Here is a 27,868-nt window from a genome sequence, read left to right as displayed (position 1 = left end):
AAAAGGAGAATGCCCAAGTCCTAAATGTAAATTACATGCAAGTGGGCACTGAAAGAAAAAAGTCTTTATTTTACAGCTATGATTAAAATATCCATGGAGGTTCATTGTATACAATACTAAAAGGCTTCACAGATCGAACAAAATTAAATTCAACCTTTCAATACATCAAATCTTGTCATTAATGGTTGCGGTCAATTTGTTTTATTTTACACAAAGGGTGTTATTGCAATTCAAATTTTAAATGTCAAACTTTAGAAGTTTAACAGCACAAGATAGTCATTATTTAACATATACAACCTGTGAGCAACTTAAGACAACAATTCAAAGAGCTGGCCATAGGCAAAATTAGTGAAACATCCCAGTTCACCATACATCAGCAACACAGATTTTCTCATTTAACCAGTTCAAGTCAGTCAAAGGAGTTGAATTCTAATTTAAAGTCAACAGGCTTCACAAACCGGAATTGAAGCAATCTCACCCCTTTTGAACAGCATTCACATCTGAGGTACACTCACAATTTGGAGTTAATTTCATTCACTTGTAGAAATATTTTCAGTAAACTGAATGAACGCCATACAAATTTTCCAAGACATTTAATAAAGATTAACATTAGTGGTGTTGAGGAGTATTCTACATCATGCCAGATTTTAAGTGATCTGTTGAAACAATAATGGCTAGATCCCAGCATTTCAGACTAGACAATAGTGCATGCAGGCAGTCAAAAAAAGTTATTGCACTACTATGTCTCAAAACCAGCATGCTTGATGTCTTTGTGCTTTAAGAACTGGGGTTTGATGGCAAAGGTTCCTTTTTTTGAATGGTTGGCTTAGTGGAATTTTTAACCACCCATGAATGTTCAAGTACTTCTTTCAATGCTAGCCGTTGGTTGGGGTTGTGTTTGAGCAACCGACTGATTAGATCCTTTGCCCCCTCCGTTACAAAGGCTGGAAATCTAAGATCAACCTGAAAAGTTAACAAGATATCACTATAAGTAATCTTTGAACAAGCAATACAAAATAGTTCCGAAACATTAACAGTTTCACACTTTCTCCAGTAACTCTTTTACCATTTTTAACCATCTTTGAAATTCTTAACTTCCACAAGATGATAATAGTCACTCAAATGAGCATATTGCACAAAACATGTAATTTAGACTTGCATATATATAGGAAACAAAACAACAAATACTGGTATTGGAGTATTATCACAAATCCAAATAGTAAATCAACATGCCAACTTCCCCCTTTTTGGTCCTGGAATTAAGACATTCACCAATCCGCCTAAAAAAAACTGATTCAAACACGCAACTGCAATTGCTCAGGCATAGTTAATATTGAGAGATGGGCCAAAAGAGAATTATAACATCAACTGAAGTGAAATCCAAGCAAACAATTGGTCCTGAAACCTACTAAATCCCACAAATGGAAAAAACATCGTCTCCTCCTCCGAATGGTAATTCCACTTGCGCTCAACTGGATACAAAAAGAATCTCACCTGAAAGTTCAATAGCAATCAGAGGACAAAAGAAAAAAAAGAGAATGCCCAATTTACTTACTTTAGAAATTCTCCGAAAGGTTTCTTGACGATCGGCTGCTTCAAATGGAGGATGACCTACTAAAAATTCATAGCACAAAACACCAAGGCTCCAGAGGTCAACATTCTCATCATGCATTTTTCCTTCAATCATCTCTGGTGGCAGATAGTCCAAAGTACCACACAATGTTGATCTCCTGAAAGTAGAAAGGATATTTTAGATTAATGCACATTAACTTTTAGCTAGCTATACTCTATACTGGGGGAAAAAAATTCAGATAAGGCAAGTGTATCACATTCCTAATTTTGCTCAAATCATTCAATAAAATTACTTTGCTCAACTAAACAGTATAATATTTAAAGAATTGATTAGCCAAAGCAATAGTGCGCATGGAAACAAACTATCACAGCAATTAGTATTGTGGATCATTCAATGTACAAATGAGAAATGTGGGGGACTTTCCAACATTGATCTAAATATATATCATAACCAATTGAATTTCTCTTGAAAAGAATGCCAATAACTATGGGACAGATATAAAATAGTTGATAGATGAAAATGTGAAAGCATTCTGGCATCTATTGCCCAATAGAACAGCGATTGTAGTAACTGCCACTATGGTCTATAAAGTAACTGGACTCACTGGGGCCATAAGGGGAAAAGATGAAATTTGTCAAAGAGGCTGGTGTAAACATTGGAAGGTTGAGCCATACTAGGACACCAGCATGCTTTGGAAATTAACTAGATTAGACAATCTCCAAACCAGAACAATGGCTCAAAGAAAGTGTAATAAGAGAATTTAACACCAACTGTTGGAAATCATTAACACTGAGATGCATTAACTTCATAAATGTGTCAAAGGATAAAGTTACAAGCTGGAGAAACTAGATACCTGGATGCCGGAGCATGCACAGACCATCCAAAATCAGCAATCTTCAGTTCTCCATTTGCTCCAAGCAGCAAATTTTCTGGCTTAATGTCCCTATGAATCACCTTCTTTGAATGGCAATATACGAGTGCATCAGCCAGCTCAGACATGTACTACAAAGGAAAATTGATAAGAGTCCAAAATTATTAACCTGACAATATTTAAAGAGGTGATTTAAACAGATCATGAAGAAAAGCACTTTGCTAGCAAGTGAAACTAAACCTTCCACTATTTTCATGTTTAAAACATCAATAGTTTTAAACATGAAAAAACTATTTTTTCATAAAATAGTTATGAAAAAACTATTTTTCATAAAAAAACATCAATGCTCATATCAGCTGAATCCAAAACAAAAGCTTTGCTTTTCTTTAATGATATGAACCCCCATATACTGTATTGAAAAATTCCTAAAGGAGACCGATCTCAACGTCATTTTTCCACAACTTCTAGTAAATCTCTCCTCTTACCTCTCAAAGGCTTTCATATCCTTTCCCAAGTACCTCAACTAGAAATGCACGATGTTACTGCTTCAATTGCTTCAGTGTGGCAAAGGCTATAATTTTCAATTTTGTATTTAACTTAATGAACACCCAGCAAATCTGGAATAGATCAATCTACTGTTGCAATACCTCTTGAGAATGGCATTCTTGTACAACATTCTTTGTAACATGTAAAATTATGTTAATTTTGTATGTAATTGAAATCCCATGCCATCTTGGTCCATATTCTAGCTCATCTAGATATTTGAAATTGCTCATTGTGCTGCTGAAATTAATATATTCACAAACACACCAAGAGAAGCAATAATCTAGTGTGGCCTTAGTAAACAACTACTTTTCTTCCAATCATAACCAACCATTAAATGTTGAGAGGTTAAGTGTTAATGTCTTTGAACTGTATCAGACAATTAGGAAGGCAGATAGTATAGTGGTATTTTTAAGTTGATAGGTTTTAACTACAAGCTAAAAATATCTTACAATTATTAAAGATCCTGGTGTATAGAGAAAGGAAGGGAAGCCCAGTGTACATGAAAAGATTAATTGCTACAAGGAATTGCAGTGCAAATTCAGACTAATCTTAGGGACAAGTCTGTCATAAGCAACTGTGAAGGCTAGGACTTTCACTCAACTTTGAATAGTGAGGGTCTGAGGGAGATAAAGGATTTTTTCCTGATTGAGGAGTCAAAGTTAAGAGAGTCTGAAAATTGGGGTAGGACATTTAGAAACGAAATTGGGAAAGGTGAGGAATAATTAAGTTTTGGAATTGTCTGCCTAAGGATCTGGAAGATAAATGACTGCAATCAAAACACATCTGTACTTTTCTTAATACTGAAGGGCAGCAATTTTAGAGTTCACCTTTTTGAATGCCAAAACAGGCAGATGGAGCCAAATAGTCTGTTCATGTTCTAAATGTTTTCCAGCAACCATAGTTTAACCTGATCAAAAATTAGCTCATATGTCAAACACCCTTTGCACCACAATCTTGTTATATCAAAAATTAAAAAACCGCCTGTTTACCCAAGTAGGTAATTTGTCCTTTACCAAAGACCATAGAGGCAGTCAAATAAACTGCCCAATTTGTAGATTCTGGATTTACACTCGTTCTGCTTCCACCACCCCCTCCCACCAACCCTCATTGAAAAGGTTATTTAATCATCAATATTTTCATCCTTAGAGTTTAGAATTTAACACTGATTTATCACCAGCCAGTTCGTCTGGTCCTTTTATTCCCCCTTGTACATAGCAAGAATATGCCTAAACCACTCCTGTTTTAAAGGATGCCCATCATTCAATACTAGAACAACTATTATTCCTACAATCCCCAGTTTTTACCTCAGTGAAACAGGGCACATCTTATTGAGAAAACAAATAGTGATTATTCAAATAGAAACTTAAATTTGCATTGACTTGCTTTGAAGATGAAATATTCTATCTCCAGACAAATTCAAGCACACTTTAACCAGTAATGTGCTACCAGAATGAATTTTTAAAGCCTCAGCATCACAGAAGCTTCCAAACTTAGCTGTTCAGTACTATACCAAAGTTGAAGTTTGATCATGTGGCAAGTTGAATTCCTTGACCAGCTTCCCCAGTCATCTAGTACTTGCTGTAATCATAGATATCCTTCACTGCCCATGACAATTTTGGCATCATCTGAAAACATTTATCATGTAAGCAATATTGCCATCAACTTCCATTATTTACTGGACACAGCACTGATCTCTGAGAACCACCTCCGATCAGATCTTCAGTCTGAATAACAAACCTCAATCACCATATCATTTTTTTCCTAGGAAATTGTATCCAATTGGCTAGATCACTATGGATCACAATCTAATCTTATAAACTAGTCATTCTAAATTCCATAGACATCAGCCACCGCACCCTCCCAAATCATCTCCATTACCTCGTCAATAACTGATTTGAGACATGATATGCCCACACACAAAGCTACAGGCAAGAGTACTCTATGGATGTAAGGGGTGACAGACTCAATGTCCTATTTGATGGTAACTGGAGTATCTTGCTTCATCTGTACAAGATATATTTGGACAGTGTGCAGTTCTAGTCACTGTACTGAAGGATTAAGTTAGAGGGTGCAGAAAAAATTCACAAGAATGTTGCCAGGACTACAGGGTTTGCATTAGTGTTTTTCCAAGAGCCAACTGCAGGTAACTCAAGGTTAAAATCATGATGGCCATAGACAATGTGGAGATGTCTTTTCCCCAGGTAAGGGAATCAAACTAGAGAAAATTGGTTAGAGGGAAATGAGCTTCTCCTCCAATTTTCAAAGGAGCTGCCAGAGTAAATGACGGAGGCAGGTAGAATGACAATGTTAACAAAATACTTGTGGTCAGTTTCATGGATAGGAAAGGGCCAGAGGGAGAAAAATCAAATACAGGCAAATGGGACCAGCTCAGGAAGAAACTTTAGTCAGAATGAATGAGTTGATCAAGAGGTCCTGTTTCCATACTGTACAACAGAAAATTGCTCAAGTAATCTCTTACCGTAGCACTTCGTTTGTCGTCAAATTTTCCACATTTCTGCAGCTCTTTGTAAAGTTCACCACGTGGAGCATATTCCAAGATCAAATACACTCTTGAAGCATCATGGAAGTAGCCAAATAATCTTAAAATATTGGGATGCCTGTAGGAAAACATTTAACATTGCTGAAAATGTAAAATTTACTAATAAATATAGGCAGGACAGATAAACTTTATCCCAGAGTGGAAATGCCAAGTACTAGATAGAAGACAGTGAAGGAAGTTTTCTTTTTAATTTTTTAAAGTGCAAATGCTTCAAATACTGCTACAAAGGTGGAAACACAATAGCAGTAATACTTAGAGGCATTTAGACCAGCAGGGAGTAGAGGGTTATGGACAATGCACAAACAAATGGGATTTGCACAATAGTCAGACATGGCGGCAGGGCTGTTCTAAAGAAAGCCTCAGCTTCTAACAAAATGTTTTGCACACCAGATTCCTATATTGAACTATAATGGTAAATTAAAATTAGTTTAGAAACAGCAATGAAAAATAACAACCAATTGAAGACACCCATTAACCCAATAGGCCATACCCAGAGTGAATTTTGGTGATATTCGTGCACTTTTGCCAATGATTCCATAACTCAGATTTATATCATTTTTACCATCCTAAATACACCATGGTCACTAACAGTTTATATTTAACTGAAATAAACAAATAATTTGAAAAAAACTACACACCTACAAAGCCAGAACAAGACAGTAATAAATGTGCAAGCTTTCAGTCAAAGGCTGGTGCTAACCAGTATTAGCAAAAAGTACTCGAGTTCTACACAAAATAATAGATTCATTCAGACCAGGGTAGCAGCATGTAGGATACCTTCTCCATCCCAGTCAAGCAGATGGTTTTTAAGAACATGTTGCTTGTTCTACAGTCATTCCGATACACATTGCACAACATGAACACAGTTGAAGGGACACAATATCCCAATAATTAATATTTCAGCAAAGAAATAAAAGCCAGCAGTCTCAACAAGTAGCTATTTATCTATCCCTGTGTACTGGATTTAATTTCAAATCGCATTGGGAACGTAGATGTCCTCTAAATAACAATGACTTGTATACAAGGATTACACTTACAAATTCTGGCATTTTAGATCCAGGTAATTTTTTTAAAATTCCACCTGCAGCAACTACCAATAGCCTAATCTCCAATAATGAATGCAATATTCTATTTAACCACAGGGTGCTGCATTGCACACATGAATATTTTAAATAAGCTGGTACTGAAACCAATTGTTCCTCACACAGTATGTGCAGTCAGACTGACTGCAGTAGATTATGAAGTTCAGCAGATTGTTCCTGTGGATCATTATTGGCAACGATATGCATTACTTTTTCATTGGCTCTTGATTATAGATTATAGGGAAATCTTTACTTATTATTACTTTCAAGGATAAAGAAGCACCACTCCTTTAAGCAGAGACAATTTAAAATTTTGGGTCACTCAGGAGACTCATTAAAGGCTGCTGCTTGCAGACAAAATTAAATTGGAAATGAACTTAACCAAGGATCGTAAAGAATGACAAAGGGGAAAATTCACTCGACCCAAAAAGCCTTTTGTCTAACACTCATGTCAAATGTATTCTTGACCATCCCATCGGTTTATAAAAAAATCACTATAGAAAATTTCCATGGAATAACCAAGTAGCACCAATGGATTTTGGTACATACAAAATGACAAGAGATCTAGAAATGTTCATGCATGGTTTATAAATCTGTGCCCTCAAATGTACCTGAGATGTGATTGAATTTCAACTTCTCTTCTGAGTTGGTGTTCCACAGCAGCTTTCTCAAGTTGAGATTTGAAAAGCACTTTTAATGCCAAGATAAATCTGGACTGTCGTTCGCGGGCCAAGTACACATTTCCAAATTTACCTTTTCCAAGTGGACGCCCAATTTCAAAGTCGTCCAAGCACCACTGTTTTCTAAAAACAAGGTATGGTTGATTATGAATCAAAATTACAGAAAATAGTTTTAAACTATTTAGAACAGTTTACCATTTTAGAAATTCGATGCCCAATCCACTACATCCACATTTCTGAGAAATCAGGAAGAATCAAAAAGTTATAACAAAATCCAAAAGATCATAGATTAAAAAATCCATGCCCTCTTCAACGTGAGCATCCATTTTTGCATAATATTCCCATTTGTTCAAATACAACTCTATTTCAAGTAACTTCTTACGATATTAATAAACAGTGAGCATTGTCAGAAGAATGCACAATTATATGCATTTCACTGTTTTCCTATGACATTTCAAGTCAAAATATTGATTTTTCTTTTAACACTGTCAAAATTGATAAGTTAATCAAGTTGGTTTAGCCTAACATTTGTGATTATCAATTCTTTGCAAATCATCTTAAAGCATCAGTTTTAAAACAACATGGTTATAAGTCCAAACTTTCCTGAATTACTTGATTAAAAATTTCCAACTATACCAGAAATAAAAAGTGGCCCAAAACTAGTGCAAGTTAACTAGAATTTATAAACATATCAGTACACATGGCTCTAAGTGTATTTTTAACAAATACAATTGAGTTGCAGGAGCCTTGACATGATTTAAAGAAAAAATTAGCCAGCCAATTAAGAATCAATTTCAAATCAAGATCAATTTCTACATCATTTTCAGGAAAGATACAAACCTTGGTAGGTGGAAAAGACTGGGTAGATTTATAGACTGTCCCCAATTATGAAACTCCAACCAGCAGGATCGACTGCATCAGCTCACAAGCTACTTAATATTCTTTTTACACCTTTTGCTACTTTAGGCCAATTGCTTCTGACTTCCTTCAATCCCAATTGTATATCTGAAAATCACCTATTTTTGTACTTGCACATTATTTGTTGTTTTTTTTTTTTAAAAAATCTGTTTCTTTGTGCACTTACCACCTTCGTAACTTCTGATGAAGTCATAACTAATGAAATTGAAGAGTATAATACTAGTGCAAAACATTCCTACTTGATTCACTTGTTAATTGTATCATGCTACTTCCATTTTGTAATGTCTAGAGTTTCAGTACTCCCAGAGTGGCCTTAAAGACTTTTGCAGACAGAAATCTCTACTTGAGTCCTTTAGATCCTCAGCATTCCATTTGTCTATACAATCTTCTGCTCAAGACATCATCTCAAAGCTCCTTCAACAGCACATTGATGTGCTTTCTTAGATGGAAAGCAAAAATCCCTCTTTCCTCCATTAATTTTTATACTCTAGCTTAAACATTTGCCAGTCACACTTCTGCCCTCAGGACCACCTTAAAATGATATCTTGACCAAGGTTTTTCCTCTCATTATCCAAGTTTGATTTTAATTGTGCTGTGCTTTATTGTCCATGCATTTCCTTTTCTACAAAAGTGGGAAAGATAGCCATGATAGCAAGGAAAGCTTAGCAGCTTAGGCAGGAAATTTCAGTGGTCAGGGTCAAGCAGCTGAAAGTCTGGCTGCAAGTATTGGAATAATTAGAAATGTACAAATGCCCACAATTAGAGGAATATTGGCAAGAAAATTGCTGTAATTTTTAAAAAAATTCTTAACAGATCATGACATTGCTAAATTCAAACAGCTGGTGGAAGAAATGAGTTAAAAGGATTCTATGCAAGCTCTAAAGGACAATTTTCAGAATTAAGGCTGTAGTAGTGAAGAAAGTTAGAAGCACACAAAACAATTAACCCAGTGTAACAAAAGGACATGCAGGAGTTAAGTAACTGGTGAAGTGATGATACAATACAGATCAGATCCAGGTTACAGCAGGGCTCTACTCCTGTGAATTGCTCACAACCAGTTTGCAAGTTGGAAATGTAGCCAAGAACCGAGCTCCTAGCTATTGGAAGGACTGCAGCAATAGGCAAATATGAAGCACGATTCTTCAAAACACTAGTTAATATATATGGACTATAGACAAATTAGGCATTTAAGCTGGGGAGAACCTGTATGATTACAGGCAAAAAACTTGTTAGCACAGATATTGACATATGCTTGATAGCTTCAAGACTAAAGCATACCCAAATTACCAGGACAACAGCATTCTTCATTTCTAGGACAGTGTAAGCATTGGGGAGAAGCAAAATAGCAAGAATATTACTTTTCTATTAATAAAAGGGGCAAGACAGGGAATGAATTACAAAACCTTGAAAACACAAACTTATCTACAAGTTTGAAGATTAATTAAAAAAAATGGCATCCACTGAGTGTATGAAGTGAACCAAAGTACCCTATTTCTTACCAACACAAGGAATTTGATCCATCATCCACCCATTTCCTTATAACCCATGATCATAGTCCTCTCACCACATCCCCAAACTCTACTTGGGCAATTTATAGCAGTCAATTAGCCTACCAACTAAATGCTTGTGACGCCTGCAACACCCAGGAAAACTCAGATCATATAGGGATTGCAACACTACCTGGCACACCACTTTTCATCAATGGGAGAAATATCTAAGCTACTATACATGATATAGAATTAATAAAAAGGTAAACACCCTGCAAGGCAAAACACTTAATTCAAAAAGATCAAGGAATAAAAGCATGACTGGAAAACTAGTAAATTAACTGGAATTAGTACATGCGTTAGATATTTAAGGCTAGAAGGCAGAGTGGAGTACACAGTATGTACACCAAATGTTTTCTGAATTATGGCTGGACATGGCTATAAAATTCCAAATTTGAAGATGACAAGATGGAGGCATAATAGTGCCAGGAAGGTAGTAATGGACTTAGACTAAACAAGCTTGTAGAATGAATGGATAGGTGTTACATTTAACCAGGGGTCGGCAACCTTTTTGCCTCTGTGGGCCGGATCACGTATTAATGAGCTGATGGCTGGCCAGATAAATGCCATTAAAAAAAACTTGAAATATGGGAATTATCCATTTAAATGGTTATGTTTTGCCTCAAATTAATGAATAATGTATGCTAGAAAATCATTTGTGCTTAAGTTTGCCTACCCCTGCATTTAACACTGAGAAGTGGCAAGTGGTACAATTTCATTGGAAGAGCAAGAAATAAACACCAGGTATATTCTAAAAGAAATCCCAGAGCAAGGATTGACTTTCTTTATCCATAGATGCTATCTGACATGGAGCATGAGAAGAGTATTAAGGGCAAAAAGTGAAAAGCACATGCAACAGCTGGAACATTGTATCAACTCTGGGCACAACACATCAGGAGCAAAGTCACTGAATAAGGTTATCAGATGATTCCCAGGAGAAAGGACTTCAGTAATGTGAACAGATAGGAGATATTATCGTTGATAAGTAACTTAGGATCTGCAATGTAAAGATAGGAGTGGAGGTCAATGCAACTGTTCAAAGGGCTAATGTTCAAATGGAAATGATGACAGTGCACAAAGGTTAAAATGATATATGGAAAGAGGATTCAAAAGATTTACAGTTCAAGTGAAAACAGGATGATCCTGCAACAGCAAGTATTGTTTTGACCCAGAAGAACTGAACACTCTGCTTACTGGATCAAACTGAAGAGCATTGACAAATCGAATTATCTTCCATAAACATGCATGGCAATGGCAATGAAGATGATTACTACTGTGGCACCCAAGAATTAGTTTTGAAAGAGCAAAAGCATTAAAAATTATTGCAGCTGTGACTGTGACCCAACAAATGTATGGAACTGAAGTATCAATGCTAGGATGCAAGAAATTTGAACCGCTCTACCAGTCTCCTGGGCTGAAAACTCATGGTAGCTATGAATCAGAATAAAGTTGTTTTTCTTAAAGATAATTAAAGGGCATTATAAATTGAGCCAAGAGGTTATATTTAAACTCACTTTTTCTTTTCACTCGAACTTTGGCATTCCACGGATGTATTCTCTGCTGTTTTCACTAATTAAAAAGAAAACACGATGTGAGAATATCACTTAGCAAAAAGATCTACAGAAACGGTATTTAAGATTGTTTACTTTCCTTCTATAATTCAAGATACCAGATTTTACATCAAACTTTTAAAAGCTTGCATCCCTACATAGCTAACAAGCAAATTACTTTGACATGCACTCAACAAGTACTCTTCACTGTCATAGATCAAATCAACTTTAATGAAAATAGGCATTGTAAACACATGGCTGTATTCTAACTATTGGCACAAATGGAACAAATGTCAAGTTTCAAAACAGGACAATTCCTCAAAGATCACTGGAGTAATGACTCAAACTGCTAACCCTCACCTCCACTAATGCCAATCACTTCATGGGAGATTAAGAAGGTAGAATTATGACAAAAAAATGGAAGTAATGGAACCAGCAGACAACTGCATGCCAGATTACTGCCTCAGTCAAAACAAGTCCGAAAGGTTTGAAATCTGAGGTAAATATTCTTGTTAAAGGTGTGAAATATTAGAGGCTGAAATCATTCTGATCAGCCAGCATCTTTTTGGAGACAAAGCTAATGGGACTGAGTGACACAATCTTGTAATGTCAACCCCATTCAACTTGTATATTGGTTTGGGATATTGAACTAACACAAAGGCAGAGGGAAACGTTAATGGAAACTTAAGAGCATCAAAATTGTATTGTTGTAAAATTACATTACAAACTTTCTGTAAGAGATGGCAAGACCAAAATGTGTGCAACAGCTCGCCGGTGGTCCAAAAGGCAAGATCTTTATGAAGCAAATTGTGGTAAATAATAAAACACAATGAAGAGGAGTGAATGTGAAGCATGAAGATTGCAGATGGAGTGCACAATTCAGAGAAAAGTCGAGGCAGAGGAGTTCCAATGCCCATACTACTGGCCTACGTGTGAAGTTGGAAATGGTTTGGGCACTGAGACAATTTGGAGAAATCGAGAGCAGCTTCAGGCTGGGTGGTGAAATTTGGGCCTGGAGTGAGTCGCCGGGCAGCATGGTCTAGGCCCACTGCATCGGGGTCCAGGTCCTAGTCCACAGTACTAGTCCATATTTAGTTTTAACAATTTAAAAGCCAGCCTAAATAGACTGGAAAGACAGCTCTGGCTGCTGTGCTCCATGTCTGCTAATATGGACGAGACGGAGGCTTTGTGCCTACTCCAGGGTTCGGATCCAAGGACTTATTTTGGTTCAGAATGTTGTTGCTCACTTCTGGAGTTTGCATGGTTTGGGTTTTTAAATTCCCTTTTCTCTGTGCATCAAGTGCTGGTCTTTATTTTGTATTTTAATTGGATTCTTCAGCTTTCTTGCTTTGCAGTTGCCTGCAAGCAAACAAGTTTGTACAATTTGTACATTTTGATAACTTTGATCCAAGAACAATGACTGGGGGCAGTTAGGAAATTTCAAGTGCCACAGTTCCCCTGGAGAACTTGGACTGCATGGCAGTAGAGATTTACAAAGAAACAAGGAGCAGTGGTCGTCACATTCTATGAGCCACGTTTTCCTTTGAGACAGATTGAGTTGCAGGAAAGATGCAAAAGGGAGCAGGGGCAGTCAGGATATTCTGCACAATCCTTGTGAGACAATGAATTACACATAGTTAGGCACTTGGCAAGGGCCAATAAAAAGTTAGGTTTAAATGGAGCAGCCACCTTGTGAATGGGCTAGTGTTAAGAGTGGAGAGTTCAACCTTTGGCTCAGATGCTTCAGTGAGTGGAGGTATAGGCTGTTGGTAGATTTTTTTCCCTCTTAGTTTTTCCTCTCATTGCATAGTTGAAACATTGTAGATGTCAGACCAGTTAGGGAATGTTCCTCTTGTAGGATGTAGAAAGGGAGACCTCCAGTGTCCCAGACATCTACATCTGGAGGAAATGCATTCAGCTGCAGCTTCTTTCAGATCACATCAAGGAATTGGAGCTGAATGAATTCCAGATCATTCGAGAGGCTGAGGGCTTGATTGACAGGGAATACAGGAAGGTACTTACATCCAAGGATCAGAACACATAACTGGATGACTGCCAGGAGGGGGAAAGAGGATAGACGGTCAGTGCAAAGAACCACTGTGGCATTCCCTTTAACAACAGGTATACTGATTTGAATACTGTTGGGGGTGGGAGATGACCAGCAGAGAAAAGCCACAGCAACTCTGTGGCTCAGAAGGGAAGGGGGTGAAGAGGAGAAGAGCTGAGCTGTAGTGATAGGATTCATTGGTTAAGGGACCAGACATGAGATTCTGTGGACGAGAACAAGATTTCCAGATATAGTTTGATTACAAAGGTTGGGTGAGACTACAGCTAGACGTCATAGGTTAAGAGTGAAAGGTGAAATATTTAACTGGAACCTGAAGGGGAACTTCTTCACTCAGAGGGTGGTGAGAGTGTGGAACGAGCTGCCAGCAGAAATGGTGCATACAGATCCAATTGTAACATGCAAGAGAAGTTTGGATAAATATATGGATGGTAGCTGTATGGAGGGCTATGGTCCAGGTGTGGGTTGATGGAAATTGCATAATAGTTCAGCACAGACTAGATGGGCCGAAGGGCTCATTTCTGTGCTCTTGTCATCTATGACTGTATATTGTCTCCCAGGTGCCAGGGTCAGGGACATCAGATAGGGTACACAGCATTTTATAGTGGAAGTGTGAGTGGCATGGGTAGGAAGGGTGATGAAGTCCTGCAAAGTGAATCCAGGGAGTTAGGTGCCACAAGGATTGTGATCTCAGGATTGCTATCCATGCCCTGTGCTAGTGAAGCCAGAAATAGGAAGATCATACAGACTAACACAGGGCTAAGGAGATGTGTAGGAAGGAAGGTTTCAGATGTTTGGATCATTGGGTTCTAGAGAGGATGCGACCTAAACAGAACACAGTTTGCACCCGAATGAAGGAGCACCAATATCCTTGGAAAAAGGTTTGCTAGCGCTGCACATGGCATTGCGAGGTGTGGGGACTAATCTAGACTTGTAGGGGGATGAGAGCAGATAATGGAGAAGCTGTGGGGAAAACTATTGTTAAGCCTACACACAAAGTCAGGAATCAAAAGATTGATCACAGTGGGACAAATGTTCTGAGTTGTGTACATTTCACTGCAAGGAAAGCTTAGGGTATGGATCAGTGGGTGGAATAATGAGCACTAACATTTAGTGATACTTGGTTGAAAGAGGCAGCACTGGCAGATCAATGTTCCAGTGTTACATTGTTCTGGACATGACTGAGTAGGAGGTATCAAAACCACGTAAAAGTGTCACAATAGTGCTGTTAGGCCAGACTGGAGAATGCATTTACTAGGCTATATAGGTGGAACTGATGAACGAGAAAAGGATGACCACATCAATGAGATTATATCAGTACACATCCAACAGTCTGCAGGATTTAGAATTAATCTGCAGAGAACACAGACTGTTCAATGAGACAGGGTTGTAGGTGATTTTAACTTTCCATGCATTGATTGGGACTGTAACTGGAAAAAGTCTGGATAGGATAGAATTTCCTTAATTAGTACATAGAGGTCCTAACTAGAAAGTGCAATACTAGATCTATTAGGGAATGAAATGTGCAAAGTGACAGACATTTGTTCAGGGGAACACTTTGCATCTAGTGATCTTATGCCATTAGTTTCAAGCACGGAGGACAGATCTGGTCCTTGCTTTGAGAGTCTAAATTGGACAAAAGCCAGATTTGATGGGATCATAAAGTACTGCTAAGTGTGGATTGGGACAGGCTGTTTCATGGCAAAGCGTACTTGGCAAGCAGGAGGCCTTTAAAATTGAAATTGTGTGTGTACAGAGTTTCGATATTCCTGCCAGAATGAAAGGATAGCAGGTTTAGGGAACCATGGTTTCAGAGATATTGCAGCTTGGTTAAGAAAGGAGTTGGACATTAGGTATAGTCAGGAGGGAGTAAAAGAGGTCCTTGAGTAAAAGAAATGCAAGATAATACCCAAGGAATGCTTAAGGAGTCACTGAATGGAGTAGAAGCATTCCCACACAAGTCTGGCAAAGAGCTTTAAGAAGCAGTACATTTCCCCTCCCCCACCCAACGGGAAATGTTAAAGTGGAGTACTGCACAGATGCAGATGCATTCCCTTGCAGATCAGAAGAGCTTTAAAAGGCGGGAACTTTTTTCAGCAGGAGCCATTGATTGGAGTGCTGCGCAGACACAGTAGAAGCGATTCCTCTACAACTCCGGCGAAGAGCTTTACAATCCCAGTCTAGTGGAGCAGTCGGAGTGGTCCGAGTCAGATGGTAAGGTTTTTCCTCCACAGGGATTCCGCAAGAACAGGCGGAGACAAGGTAAGCAGTTAAGCTCATTCCTCATTTCTTTATTATTTAACTCGAGAGAATATGAGGCATGTCTACAGGCCACGTTCTGTTCAGGATGTCAGATGTGGGATTTCTGGAAGACTATCGGCCTCCCTGTTAGCCATACCTGCACTAGGTGCATTGAAATGCAACTCCTTAGAAACAGTTTTAAGGAACTGGATCTGCAACGTGATGACCTTTGGCTTGCTATGGAAAGTGAAGTGATAGATGGGAGCAACAGGGAGGTAGTCACCTCAAGGCTACAGAAGACAAATAAATGGGTGATTGTCAGGAGAGGGCAGGGAGAATGTTAGGTAGTGGAGAGCACCCTATGGCCATACCCCTCAACCATAAGTACTCCATTTTGAGTACGTTAGGGGACACGACCTACCCGTGGGAAGAAACAGCGGCCACGTGGAACTGAAGAGGAACTCAGGCCAGGAGGAAATAAAAGGATGAGTCAGAGTTAGAAGGGAGGGGAGGAAGAAACACAAGGTGATAAATGAAACTGGGAGGGGGAGGGGTGAAGTAAAACATGGGAAGTTAATTGACCCCCCCTCCCCCTTCTCTATTCCCCATGCCCTTTCCAGCACCTGCAGATTTCTCGTTTGTGGGAAGGTGGATGATTGGGAACCTTTTAAACCCAACAGAAACCAACTAAAAAATCTACAAGGAAAAAGAAATACGAGGGCAAACTAGCTAATAATATAAAGCAGGATATCAGAAGTTTTTTCCCCCCCAGTTATATAAAGAGTAAAACTTAGGTGAGAATTGACATTGGATCAGCTTAAGGTGGATTAGTCACCTAGACCAGCTGGACTACACCCCAGAGTCCTGAGGGAGGGTGCTGAAGAGACAGCAGATGCATTGGTCATGATCATTCAAGAATTACTTGATTCTGGCATTATCCAGAGGACTGGAAAATTGCAAATGTCATTCCACTCTAAGAAGGGAGGAAGGAAAAGAAAGGATATTAGAGGCCAGTTAGTCTAACCTCAGTGGTTGGGAAAGTGTAGGAGTCTATTAAGGATGAAGTTTCGGAAACTAATGATAAAACAAGTCAAAGCCAGCATCAGCCAAGGAAAATCTTGCAGTAAAAATCTATTAGAGAGTTCTTAGAGGAAAGAGGCAGGACGGGCAAGGGAGAGGCAATGGATGCCATTTACTTAAATTTTCAGAAGGCATTTGATAAAGTACCACAATTGAGGCGGCTTCACAAGATATAATCCTATGGTGTTACAGGAAAGATACTGGCATGCATAGAGGAATTTCTGACAGGCAGGAAGGAGCAAGAGGGAATACGGGGGCATTTTCTGGCTGGCTGCCAGTGACTACTGTTCCTCGAAGCTCAATATGGGGATTGCTACTTTTCACATTCTTTGTCAATGATTTGGATAATGAAATTGATGGCTTTGTGGCAAAGTTTGTGGATGATACGAAGACAGGTGGTGGAAAAGGAAGGCTGAGGAAGCCATGGAAGAATGGGTAAAAAAGTGGCAGATGGAATGCAGCGCTGGGAAATGCACAATAGTGCATTTTGGTAAAAGGAACAATAGTGTGGACTATTATCTAAACTGGGAGAAGGTTCAAACAACAAAGGTGCAAAGTGTCTTGGGAGCCCTTGTGCAAGAACCTGACAAGGTTAATTTACAGATAGAGTCTGTGGTAAAGGCACCAAATGAATGGTACTTATTTCAAGGGAAATAGAATATAAAATCAAAGAGACAATGGTGAGCCTTTATAAGACACTAGACAGGCCGCACTTGGAGTATTGTCAACAGTTTTGGGCCCCATATCTCAGAAGGGCTGTGTTGTCATTGGAGAGAGACCAGAGGTGGTTCACAAGAATGATTCTGGGAATGAAAGGTTTAGCATGAGCATTTGACAGCTTTGGGCCTGCACTCACTGGAACTTAGAAGAATTCGGATGTATCTCATTGAAAACTACCGAATGTTGGAAGGACTAGATAGGGTGGACATGGAGATGATGCTTCCTATGGTGGAGGTATCCAGAACTAAAGGGCACAGCCTCAAAATTGAGGGACGAACTTTTAGAACAGAAGTAACGAGGATTTTTTTTTTTTTTTTTTTTTTTTTTTAAAACCAGAGTAGTGAATCTGGAATGCTCTGCCACAGATTGTGGTGGAAGCCAAGTCTGTAGGTATATTTAAAGCAGAAGTTGATAGTTTATCAATTAGTCAGGGCATCAAAGGATATAGCAAGAAGGTTCACAAAATGCTGGTAGAACACAGCAGGCTAGGCAGCATCTATAGGGAGAAGCGCGGTCGACGTTTCGGGCTGAGACCCTTCGTCAGGACTCGTATAGCGCTTCTCCCTATAGATGCTGCCTAGCCTGCTGTGTTCCACCAGCATTTTGTGTGTTGTTGTTGTTTGAATTTCCAGCATCTGCAGATTTCCTCGTGTTGGCAAGAAGGCTCATTTTGTAGGGTTGAGTGGGATCCAGGATCAGTCATGAAATGGTGGGGCAGACTCAATGAGTTGAACGCCCCAATTCTGCTCCCATGTCTTGTGGTCTTAGGAAACCAAGAGCAAAAAATTAAAAAAGGCATGACCAAGGGCTCCTACAGGTATATCAAGAGTGAAAGTATAGTGAAGGACAAAATTGGTCCTCTGCCTCTGGAAGATTAGAGCGGTCATTGATGCACGGAGCAAAATAAGATTCAGAGATCTGAAATGGGTTTCTTATGAATCTGTAGTTACTCAGGAAATGGACAGTCTCTAGAAGTGAGGCAAAACAGAGGTCATGGACCCTAAACAGATTAGAGGAGGCGGTGTTTGCTGTGTTGAGGAAAATTAGGGTGATAAATCCCCAGGGCCCGACAAGGTGCTCCCACTGACCCTCCGGGAGGCAAGTGCAGAAATTGCAGGGTCCATTGAAGACAGCTACTGGTGAGGTGCCAGATGATTGGAGAATACGCATTGTTCTGTTATTTCATAAAGCTGCTAAGATTTAGCCAAATTATAGGCCAGTGTGCTTGATATCACTAGTATGCAAGTTATTGGAAGGTATTCTAAAGGGACTCAGATATGCAAGTATTTAGATAGACAGTGACTGAATGGGGATAGTCAACATGGCTTTGTGTGTGGCCGGTTGTGTCTAACCAATCTTCTACAGATTTTCAAGGAAGTTACCAGGAAAGTGGATAAAGGCAAGGCAGTGGATGTTGTCTGTATGGACTTTAGCAAGGCCTTTGACGAGATCCCACGTGGAAGGTTAGTCAAGAAGGTTCAGTTGCTTGGCATTGAACATGAGGTAGTAAATTGGATTAGACATCAGCATACTACTGATATCAAGCTCACTGGCCTATAATTTGGCTAATTCTTAGCAGCTTTATGAAATAACAGAACGATGCGTATTCTCCAATCATCTGGCACCTCACCAGTAGCTGTCTTCGACGGACCCTGTAATTTCTGCACTTGCCTCCCAGAGGGTCAGTGGAAGCACCTTGTCAGGCCCTGGGGATTGGACATTAGCTTTGTAGGAGACAACAGAGTGTGATAATAGATGGTTGCCTCTCTGACTGGAGGCCTGTGCCTACTGGTATGCCACAGGGATAAGTGCTGGGTCCAATACGGAACATACAGTAAACAGGATCAGCAAAGTTGCTGATGGCACCAAGGTTGGAGGAAGTAGTATCACCAAGGAAGACTATCACAGTGGAACCAGGACCAGCTGGATAAATGGGCTGAAAAATGGAAGATGGAATTTAATGCAGACAAGTGTGAGGTGTTACAGTTTGAAAGGATGAACAGGCTAGTAGTCGCAGGAAATTAAAGAGTGTTGCAGAATAGAGGGATCTGGAAACATATCCATAATATCCTTAAAGTAGTGTCACAGGTATAGTTTCATAAAGAAAGCTTGTGGCACACAGACCTTCATAAATCAGAGTACAGGAGTTAGCATTTATGTTGAAGATGTTAGAGAGGCCCAATCTGGAGTATCATATCATATGCAGTTTTGGTCACCTACCTACACGAAAGAAAATTTACAGGGATGTAGCCAGGACTTGAGAATCTGCATTGGAGAGAAAGGTTGAATAGTTTAAGTGAAGGGAGATTGGATAGAGGTACACAAAATAAGGGGTAGAGATAAAGTAAATGCAAGCAGGATTTTGCCACTGAGGTTGGGCGAGACTAGAACTGGAGGTCATGGGTTAACAGCAAAAGGCAAAATATTTCAGGGGAACATGAGGGGAACTTCACTCAGATAGGGGTGAGCGTGGAACGAACTGCCTGCAGAGGCGCTAGCTGCAGATTTGATTTTAATGTTTGAGGGATCTAGATAGGTACCTTGATAGGAGGGGTATGGAAGGCAATAGTACTAGGCAGATTAATAGCCCAGCATGTATCAGATGGGCCAAATGACATAACTGTTATAACTATTAAAAAACCGAATCCATGACTAGCTTCTGCCAACTGTACTCCAGTCAATAGAAATCTCCTCAGAGCACAAAGACCAGAATACTACAAAACATAATTGAATTATTCAGTCCATCAAATCTGTTCCACCATACTATCATGGCTGATTATTCCTCTGACCTTCACACTACAACCTTTCATGCCCTGACTAATCTAGATCCTCTCAACCTCCACTTTAAATACAGCCAATCACTTGGCCTTAATAACCATCACTGGCAATTAATTCCACAGATTTCACCACCATGGCTGAACAAATTCCTCATCTTTGCTCTAAATGAACATCCCTCCATTCTGAAGGTGTGCCCCGGTTTTGACTCCAAGGATTGGAAACATTCTCTCCACACTCCCTTCATCCAGACCTTTCAATATGCAACAGGTTTCAATGAAATCACCCCGACTCCCAATTCTTCTAAACTACAGTGAGTACATGCCCAGAGCCAGACTCCCTTCATACATCAACCCTTCCTTTCCTGAAGTACCGGTAATTCTGCTGAACTTCCTCGGAACTGTCTCCAATGCCATCACATCTTTTCTTAGATAAGGGGTCCAAAACTGCTCAATACACCAAGTGCAGTCCGACCGATACTTTAAATCCCAGCATTACATCCTTATTTCTTTCTCTATTCTCATCCTCCTGAAATGAATGCTGACATTGCATTCTCTTCCTCACTACTGCCTCAACCTGCAAGGTAAGCTTCAGGGAATGGTGCACCTCTAATGTTTGAATATTCTCCCCATTTAGAAAATGATCTACATCTTTCTTCCTTCTACCAAAGTGCATGACCATACACTCTGCTACACAATATTTCAACTGCCACTTTTCCCATTCTCATCTGGATCCTTTTGCAGACACCCTGCTTCCTCATCACTAGCTGTCCCTCTGCCTATATTTGTACCATCCACAAATTTGGCTATAAACTACCAACTACATCATCCAAACTTGTGAAAAAAAGCGGCTCCAACACCAACCCCTAATCACCACTAATCTACAGCAGCAACCAGAAAAGGGCCACTTTATTCCCACTCTTTTAATAAACTACTGCATTGCAACAAAAGTCAGCTTTAGAATAGCTGGCTTGAAATTGAATTTGCAATGACATTGTTTATTCATAGCACATAACTGAGACAAAACAAAACCTTACCAAATACTTTATTCACATGGGAAACAAACATAGTAGTTACCAACCATGATAATGTAAGATTAATTTCCAGTAATTTCTTTGTGGAGCAAGTTGTAGAATTTTGGTTTTGTATAGACTTCTAAATTATGGCTTGGGGAAATTGTACAACTGACAAAGTAGCTAAGTTTCTAGACTAGTAATGCAAGAGCACAGGCTAATAATGACAAATTCAAATCCCACTGAGGCAGTTGGGGAAACAAGCTGTCAATTAACCAACCCGAATTAATAAACTGCTCTAAAGAGTTAAAAAAAAAACAATCTCATTTGCTGGAAGGCAGATAATTTTTCAAGCTCTTGTTTCATCAGAGATGAAAACAGTTAACCTCGCTAATTGACCCAAGTAACCCCAAACTTGTACTGTTTACTTTTCTATAACATTGGCCATTTGGCCCATTACATCTGCGCTGGATCTCTGCTCAAACATTCCTCAGTCTTATCCAGAGCTTCCTACCTCTCCTTGCAACTGTAGCCTGCAGCCCAAGCTTTGAGCTTATTAAATAATCAGCTATTTTACACTTAATATACTTCCTGCTTTTACAGAAAACCGATAAAAATCCAGAGTTGCATATGCTTATTAGATCATTAACTTGTCCTACCACTGAATGTCAGGCAGATCATGCACATTATATATATTGCCTCTCCTCATTCTTCCCATCACCTCACTTCTCAAATTAAACTTCATTTGCCATGCCTTTCCATATTCCAGCCTGCTTATCCCAGTACCATTATCCTCTTCACATTACTGCCAAGTACACCCCAGCTGCCTTAAAACAATTATTCTAATAGTAAAGCCTGAGTCATCTCCAATACTGTACTCTTTCCCCATCCTTTCTATCAACATTACTCTAGACAACAGACAGATTGATAAAAACACTTGTACCCTTAGTCAAGCACCCAACCATCTAGGAACTGATGTTTATATCACAATTTCAAATGATTTTGCTCTATCTACCCAAGATTGCAAGAATTGTTTTTAAATACAAAATTTAATACAGTGGATTCTGGTTAACTGGGGCAACCACTTATTTGGGACAACTCTTAGATAACAAAAAACAAGAAAATTGATGGGATTTCCTCCATTTGGGACATTGTCGCTTAATTAAGGCAGTTGCCAAACAGGTTCTAACAAGTGCCTGTCGTGCACACTTGTGTGGCTGTTAGATGATTAGCATGCTTCGAGTGAACAGTTTTTCCAAATGTGTCAGTTGCATGTGCTTGTGTTCAAAAAGCAGTGATTTGTCACAAATAGCTGGTGAGAAATAATGCCAAACTGTTTTGCTCACTGTGGATTCAAGCACTCAGGTGTGGAGATGCCAAAAACTGCTGAGAATCAAAATGAGATGATTTCACTACTTGAACAAATTAGAAATGAAAAATCTCAATCACTTTGAATGTTACAATAAAAATGAAGATTTGAAGGATGAGGTTTGAGAGAGATTGTATGAAGGCAGCCCAGTCTCTGCATTGGGTATCTACTAATTTTGTTCTTTGCACACACTGGATGAATTCCTGTAGATAACTATTAGGAACTAATACAGTTTTACAGCACTGCAGTACTATTTGTACAATTAAATACAAAATTTGTTACTGAAATTGATGTCTTCTTTCTAAATACCTTTTGAACTATTTCCATGCAGCCACTAAATTGGGCCAAAATGTACTGGACCCAATTAACCAGAAACCACTGCATGATTTTAAAAAAATGTAGGGCTACTCGTTACTACTATTTGTAGCTCTATTTTTCCAAGTATAGATACTCTGATACAGAAAGCTTGGCAAAGCACAAGGACATTTAGTCCATATGATAGATGTATTGTGTAATTTCTTTTAGCTTTTTTAAAATCCTACACTTACAAAAGAGAAGACACTGTACCAGTCTTTAAAGATTAGGACAATTTCTTAAGCTTTTCAGCCAAAACTTCTGAAAATGCACTCATTTCAATTGAACATATGACAGATTTGACTTTTCGTGTACAGTAGTGGGTTATCAATTTGCGAGAACAGTATATGATTGAAAAATGTCAGAATTACTTAGTGTGATAAATACCTTTAAACATTGTAGTATGTTTCACCCCAGTTCAACACCAAGATTTATCCAAGTATCTTACCTTCATTTGGTTTCTCAACTGGCTGAGTGGTGGTTGGGTTTGTCATAGCTGGACTAATTTGCTTAACTTCGGTTTGACCAGCTTGCTTCAAATGTGGAGGGACTTGCATTTTCTGTTTTATTTGATCAGCTGGCACTTGGCTCTTGCTTGGAAGAGAATTAGAAGACAAAACCCGTGCTTGAAGAGGTGCACGTTGCTGGCCCACATTACAAGCAGGTGTCATTCGCTGAGTTGGCAAACTCCTCGAAGGTGGACAATTCTGTAAATTTCGTTGAGATTCCACGACACGCTTCACATTATCGAAGGCTGCCATCTTTTAAAATAAACCATTCTCAATAAAACACTGACAAAAGCAATTGCCACACCCTCTACTTCACTCACCACTACTCAAGTACCTTTGACCAAATAGTAATTTCACATTATGTTTGGAGAAATCCCAACTAGAGACCTCTTCAGATTCCTTTTTGACGAATTTGTTCAGATCAGGAATTTTAGTTTCAGTTTTAGGATAGTGCGCAAAATGGCCACTATGACCTATAATGCAGGTGTCAAGCAGTATCAGGCAGACAAAAATCATATGGAAGTCACTATGGTTATCACTGCATTCGAAAATGCAAAAGAATCTTCAATAAGTATAAAAACCAGAATAACATCTCAGTTGAAAGTAACCAAAGCACTACCAAATACTTCAATCCACTAGTGTGCACTATTGGCCAAGGTAACAGACATGGAAAGTAGTTTAATGGTCTAGCAACCTGATAAAACAATTACCTTTCCTACGCCAGCACGTTCTCCCTGTGGGGCTAGCTTCTTCTCCATTTGTAATCAATTAGATGTATTGTATTGGCGCAACTCTTCAACACAAGTCACCTACAAATTTAACATACAAGTAATAAGCCAGATTGAGTTTTCCCGAATGTGCCAAACACTGCATGTAATAAATACCGCAAGCTACTTCCAGTCAAAAGACTTTCTTGAAAAAGCTTCTAGAAGCAGGAAGAAAACATGTGGAAGAGTAGAAAAGAACTCCCTTTATCTACTAGGGGGATGGTGTCAATGATGGCTACAAAATTATGTTGTTTAATTATTTATTTGTTTATTTATTTATTTACAGATCAAGTTCATAGAAAAACCAAAACTAGCATCTTTGAAAATAAATTGTCAAAAATACTAAATTTAAGTACATGAATACCCACTGTTGTTGCATGAATGAAATCATCTGAGAGAGAGTTATTGGTAGATGCAAAGCAACTTCTTTATTCGACAAAACAAGGTACAGCACACATCGAAATGCTTTCTGTGGAAAGGTCTGCTGGCCCAGTGCAGGACTTGATATTTATTTGCTATACACAAAGGGCAATCCATATTTACAAAGTATAGACAATGCTTTCTTTTGAAGCTACAAATGTCACACCTTCTGATTACATCAGTCCCACCAGCACCAGACTGGTATTCTGGTATTCACAGCTTTTAGGAAAAGCATTGTTCCATATTGAATCCACAATACAGTATCAAGAAACAGAAGACCGGTAGCCAAAGCCATTTGTTAAATGTAAATGACCTAAACCCAAAAATTACTCTAACACTCACTAAATTTTGCTGACTATATTCCTAAAAACAGATGCAAATGTTTAAAGATGAGAGATGTAGTAAACAGGCAGTTTCCATTGGTTGAGTAAAAATTAACGGGTTTAACTCAAAGCAAATTAAAAAGAACATGAGACTTTTTAAAAAAAATGTGATGACAGTGCTTTCAAATAAACTACTACCATAGTACCATTGAACCCATACCCAACCATTTTGGATTGGAATAAAAAAATGTAGGCTGTCTTGAGGAAGGGAGTGTGATCGGCTAATGGGCTTTTTAAAAAAATCCAAAGACTCAATAGCTTGGTATTCTTAAATTAAATGTTAAACTACTTAGAGCTCAAAGCTGGTATCAGATCAGCACGCCCACAAAGCTGACACGTGACATGCCCATTAATTCCTACAAACACTAATTCATAGTTGGACTCCTAAACTAAAATGACAAGGAAATGCAACAATTAAGATGTGGATTGGCATCATCTCCTCCATAATCTTCATCAGCCATGATGCACTGCAGTATATTGTGCTTAGACCCCTGCTCATATCACTTTATACTTATGACTGTGTGGCTAAGCACAGCTCCAAAGCCATACTTAAATGTGCTGATGATGCTATTGTGGGCCATATCAAAGGTGGTGATGAATCAGCATACAGGAGGGAGATTGAAAATCTGGATGAGTGGTGTCACAACAAACTCTCAATGTCAACAAGACCAAGGAACTGATTGTAGACTAGGAAAGGGAAACCAGAAGTGCATAAGCCAAAACACAGGATAAGAGGTGGAAAGACTGAGCAACTTTAAATTCCTGAGTGTTACTATTCCAGAAGACATGACCTGGACCCAGCACACAACAGCAATTATGAAGAAAACACAGCAGCACTTCTACTTTCTTAAGAGTATGCAGAGATTCAGCATGACAGCTAAAACTTCTAGAGAAATGTAGTGGATGAGTGAATTAATTGGCTGCCTGGTATTGAAACACCAATGCCTTTGGACTGAAAAACCTACAAAAGGTATGTAGTGAATTCAACCTAGTTCATCATGGTAAAGTCCTCCCAACCAATCAGCACATCTTTATGAAATATCACAGGAAAGTAGCATCCATGTTCAGAAATTAGCACCAAGGGCCGATTCACTGCTGCCATCAGATAAAAGGTACAAGAGCCTCAGGACTCTCACCATCAGATACAAGTTACTACACCTCAACCATCAGGCTCTAGAATAACAGGAGATAACTACATTCATAATGTCCATCCATTAAGATGTTCTCACAACCAATTATCTCACTTTAAGGACTTTTTAATCTCATGTTTTATTAATTGCTGATATTTACATTTGTAGTTTGTTGTCCTGTACAACTCTGATTGAGCTTCCATTTATCCTGTTATAGTCAGTCTTCTATAGATTTGACCACAGGAAAATGAATCCCAAGATGAGGTGACACATGTACTTTGATAATAAAGTTGACTTGATACTTTGGACACCCAAACTAAGGAAAATGCAACAATTAACTTTCTTGGGCAGGCTCCTGAGATTGAGCTTCAGAGAAACACACAGGTGCTACTACCAGCGTAGCATGTTATCTTCCACACACTGAATTATAAGTACATTAGCCATTAAGGTAACCTATAGCACCAAAGAACATCAAACTGGAGTTTCTTTGTTTTTTTTTTGCAAAAAAAAGACAAACATGGATATGGGCCTTTGATTTGCTTTATCTACAGCTCAGAACATTAATCTAATATTGCACCAGACACCTAATTACATTAATCCTTTCTGCTGTCTTCTCCCCTCAGCCTCTGACACTCTGATTAATCAGGAACCTATCAATCTCCACCTTAACATATTCAACAACTTGTTTTAAATAGATGCCACTCAATTCTGAGGCTGTAACGGCTGGTCCTAGACTCACCTCACTACAGCAAACATCCTCTCCACATCCACTCTATCTAGGCCTTTCAATATTCCACAGGTTTCAAATGAGATCCCACCTCATTTTTATAAACTCCAGTGAGTACAGGCCCACAGCCATCAAGCACACCACATATGCTAACCCTTTCATTCCTAGGATGATGCACATGAACCACTTCTAGATTCTCTCCAATGCCAGAGCATCATTTTTCTCTGAGGATACAAAACTGTCCTAAGTCCAAATACGGTCTAACCAACGCCTTAATCAAAGCTCAGCATTACATCCTCGTTCTTGTACTCTAGCCCTCTCGAAATGGATGCTAACGTTGCATTTGCCTTCCTCATCACCGACTCAACCTGCGAGTTAATACTCGGGGAAGCCTGCAAGCTCGTTAACCCCCTACATTGTATTAGCCTCTACTACCATCACAGAAGCACATTTCGGGCAAACGCCAATGTAAAAAAAAAAGTTACCCCTTCTTCTTAATTGCGTGTCGTCTAGCATTAGACACTTTAACCCTGGGGATAAGGATACTAACTGACTAGTCGATCTATGCCCCTCATAACATTATACAGATCTACCAGGTCGCGCCCCAGACACCGCCAGTGCAGACAAAACAAGTTTGTCCAATTGTAATTGGACTCTATAGATATCAATATTCTAGTAAATCTCTCCAGCACCTTTCCCAAAGGGCATTTGCCATAACCTGACTGAACGCGGTCTAAACGGAATTTCGTGAAGCTAGAACATTACTTGACGACTCTTGAATAAAGGCAATTGGGGGGGGGGGGTCCAGAGGGGCAAAAGGCTCGGCTCGTCGCTGTGAGACCCACCTGAAGTCAGCCCAATCTCGCTTCAGTCCACAACCGGCGGCCCTAACCTTCAACGCCCGAAGCGACCGACCAGCCACCCGCTACGGTTGAAATTCAAAACGGCCGCTCTTTAAACCATTTAAATGAGCTTCGCGCTCCCATTGG

General features: G+C 39.1%; 1 protein-coding gene across 2 annotated transcripts; it reads right to left on the bottom strand.

Moving 5' to 3' along the window:
- Positions 1-344: 344 nt before the first annotated feature.
- Positions 345-27,846, bottom strand: LOC140735977 (uncharacterized). 2 transcript variants are annotated; one of them, XM_073061615.1, is made up of 9 exons: positions 27,725-27,846; positions 24,163-24,261; positions 23,392-23,704; positions 11,292-11,346; positions 7,244-7,435; positions 5,470-5,608; positions 2,427-2,575; positions 1,556-1,730; positions 345-963 (listed from the first exon to the last, which is right to left on the bottom strand). In XM_073061615.1, exons 2-9 carry the CDS (start codon positions 24,208-24,210, stop codon positions 778-780), a joined length of 1,257 nt encoding a protein of 418 aa, XP_072917716.1. In that variant the 5' UTR covers positions 24,211-24,261; positions 27,725-27,846; the 3' UTR covers positions 345-777. The 2 variants fall into 2 exon arrangements, with proteins under 2 accessions (XP_072917716.1, XP_072917717.1); XM_073061616.1 differs by lacking the exon at positions 24,163-24,261 and having other exon boundaries at positions 27,725-27,825.
- Positions 27,847-27,868: the final 22 nt, after the last annotated feature.

This window comes from Hemitrygon akajei, chromosome 11, assembly GCF_048418815.1.
Source record: "Hemitrygon akajei chromosome 11, sHemAka1.3, whole genome shotgun sequence".
In the NCBI taxonomy this organism is placed as follows: domain Eukaryota; kingdom Metazoa; phylum Chordata; class Chondrichthyes; order Myliobatiformes; family Dasyatidae; genus Hemitrygon; species Hemitrygon akajei.
Note: the sequence above shows the minus strand (reverse complement) of the source record. Positions and strands in the feature narration are given on the sequence as shown.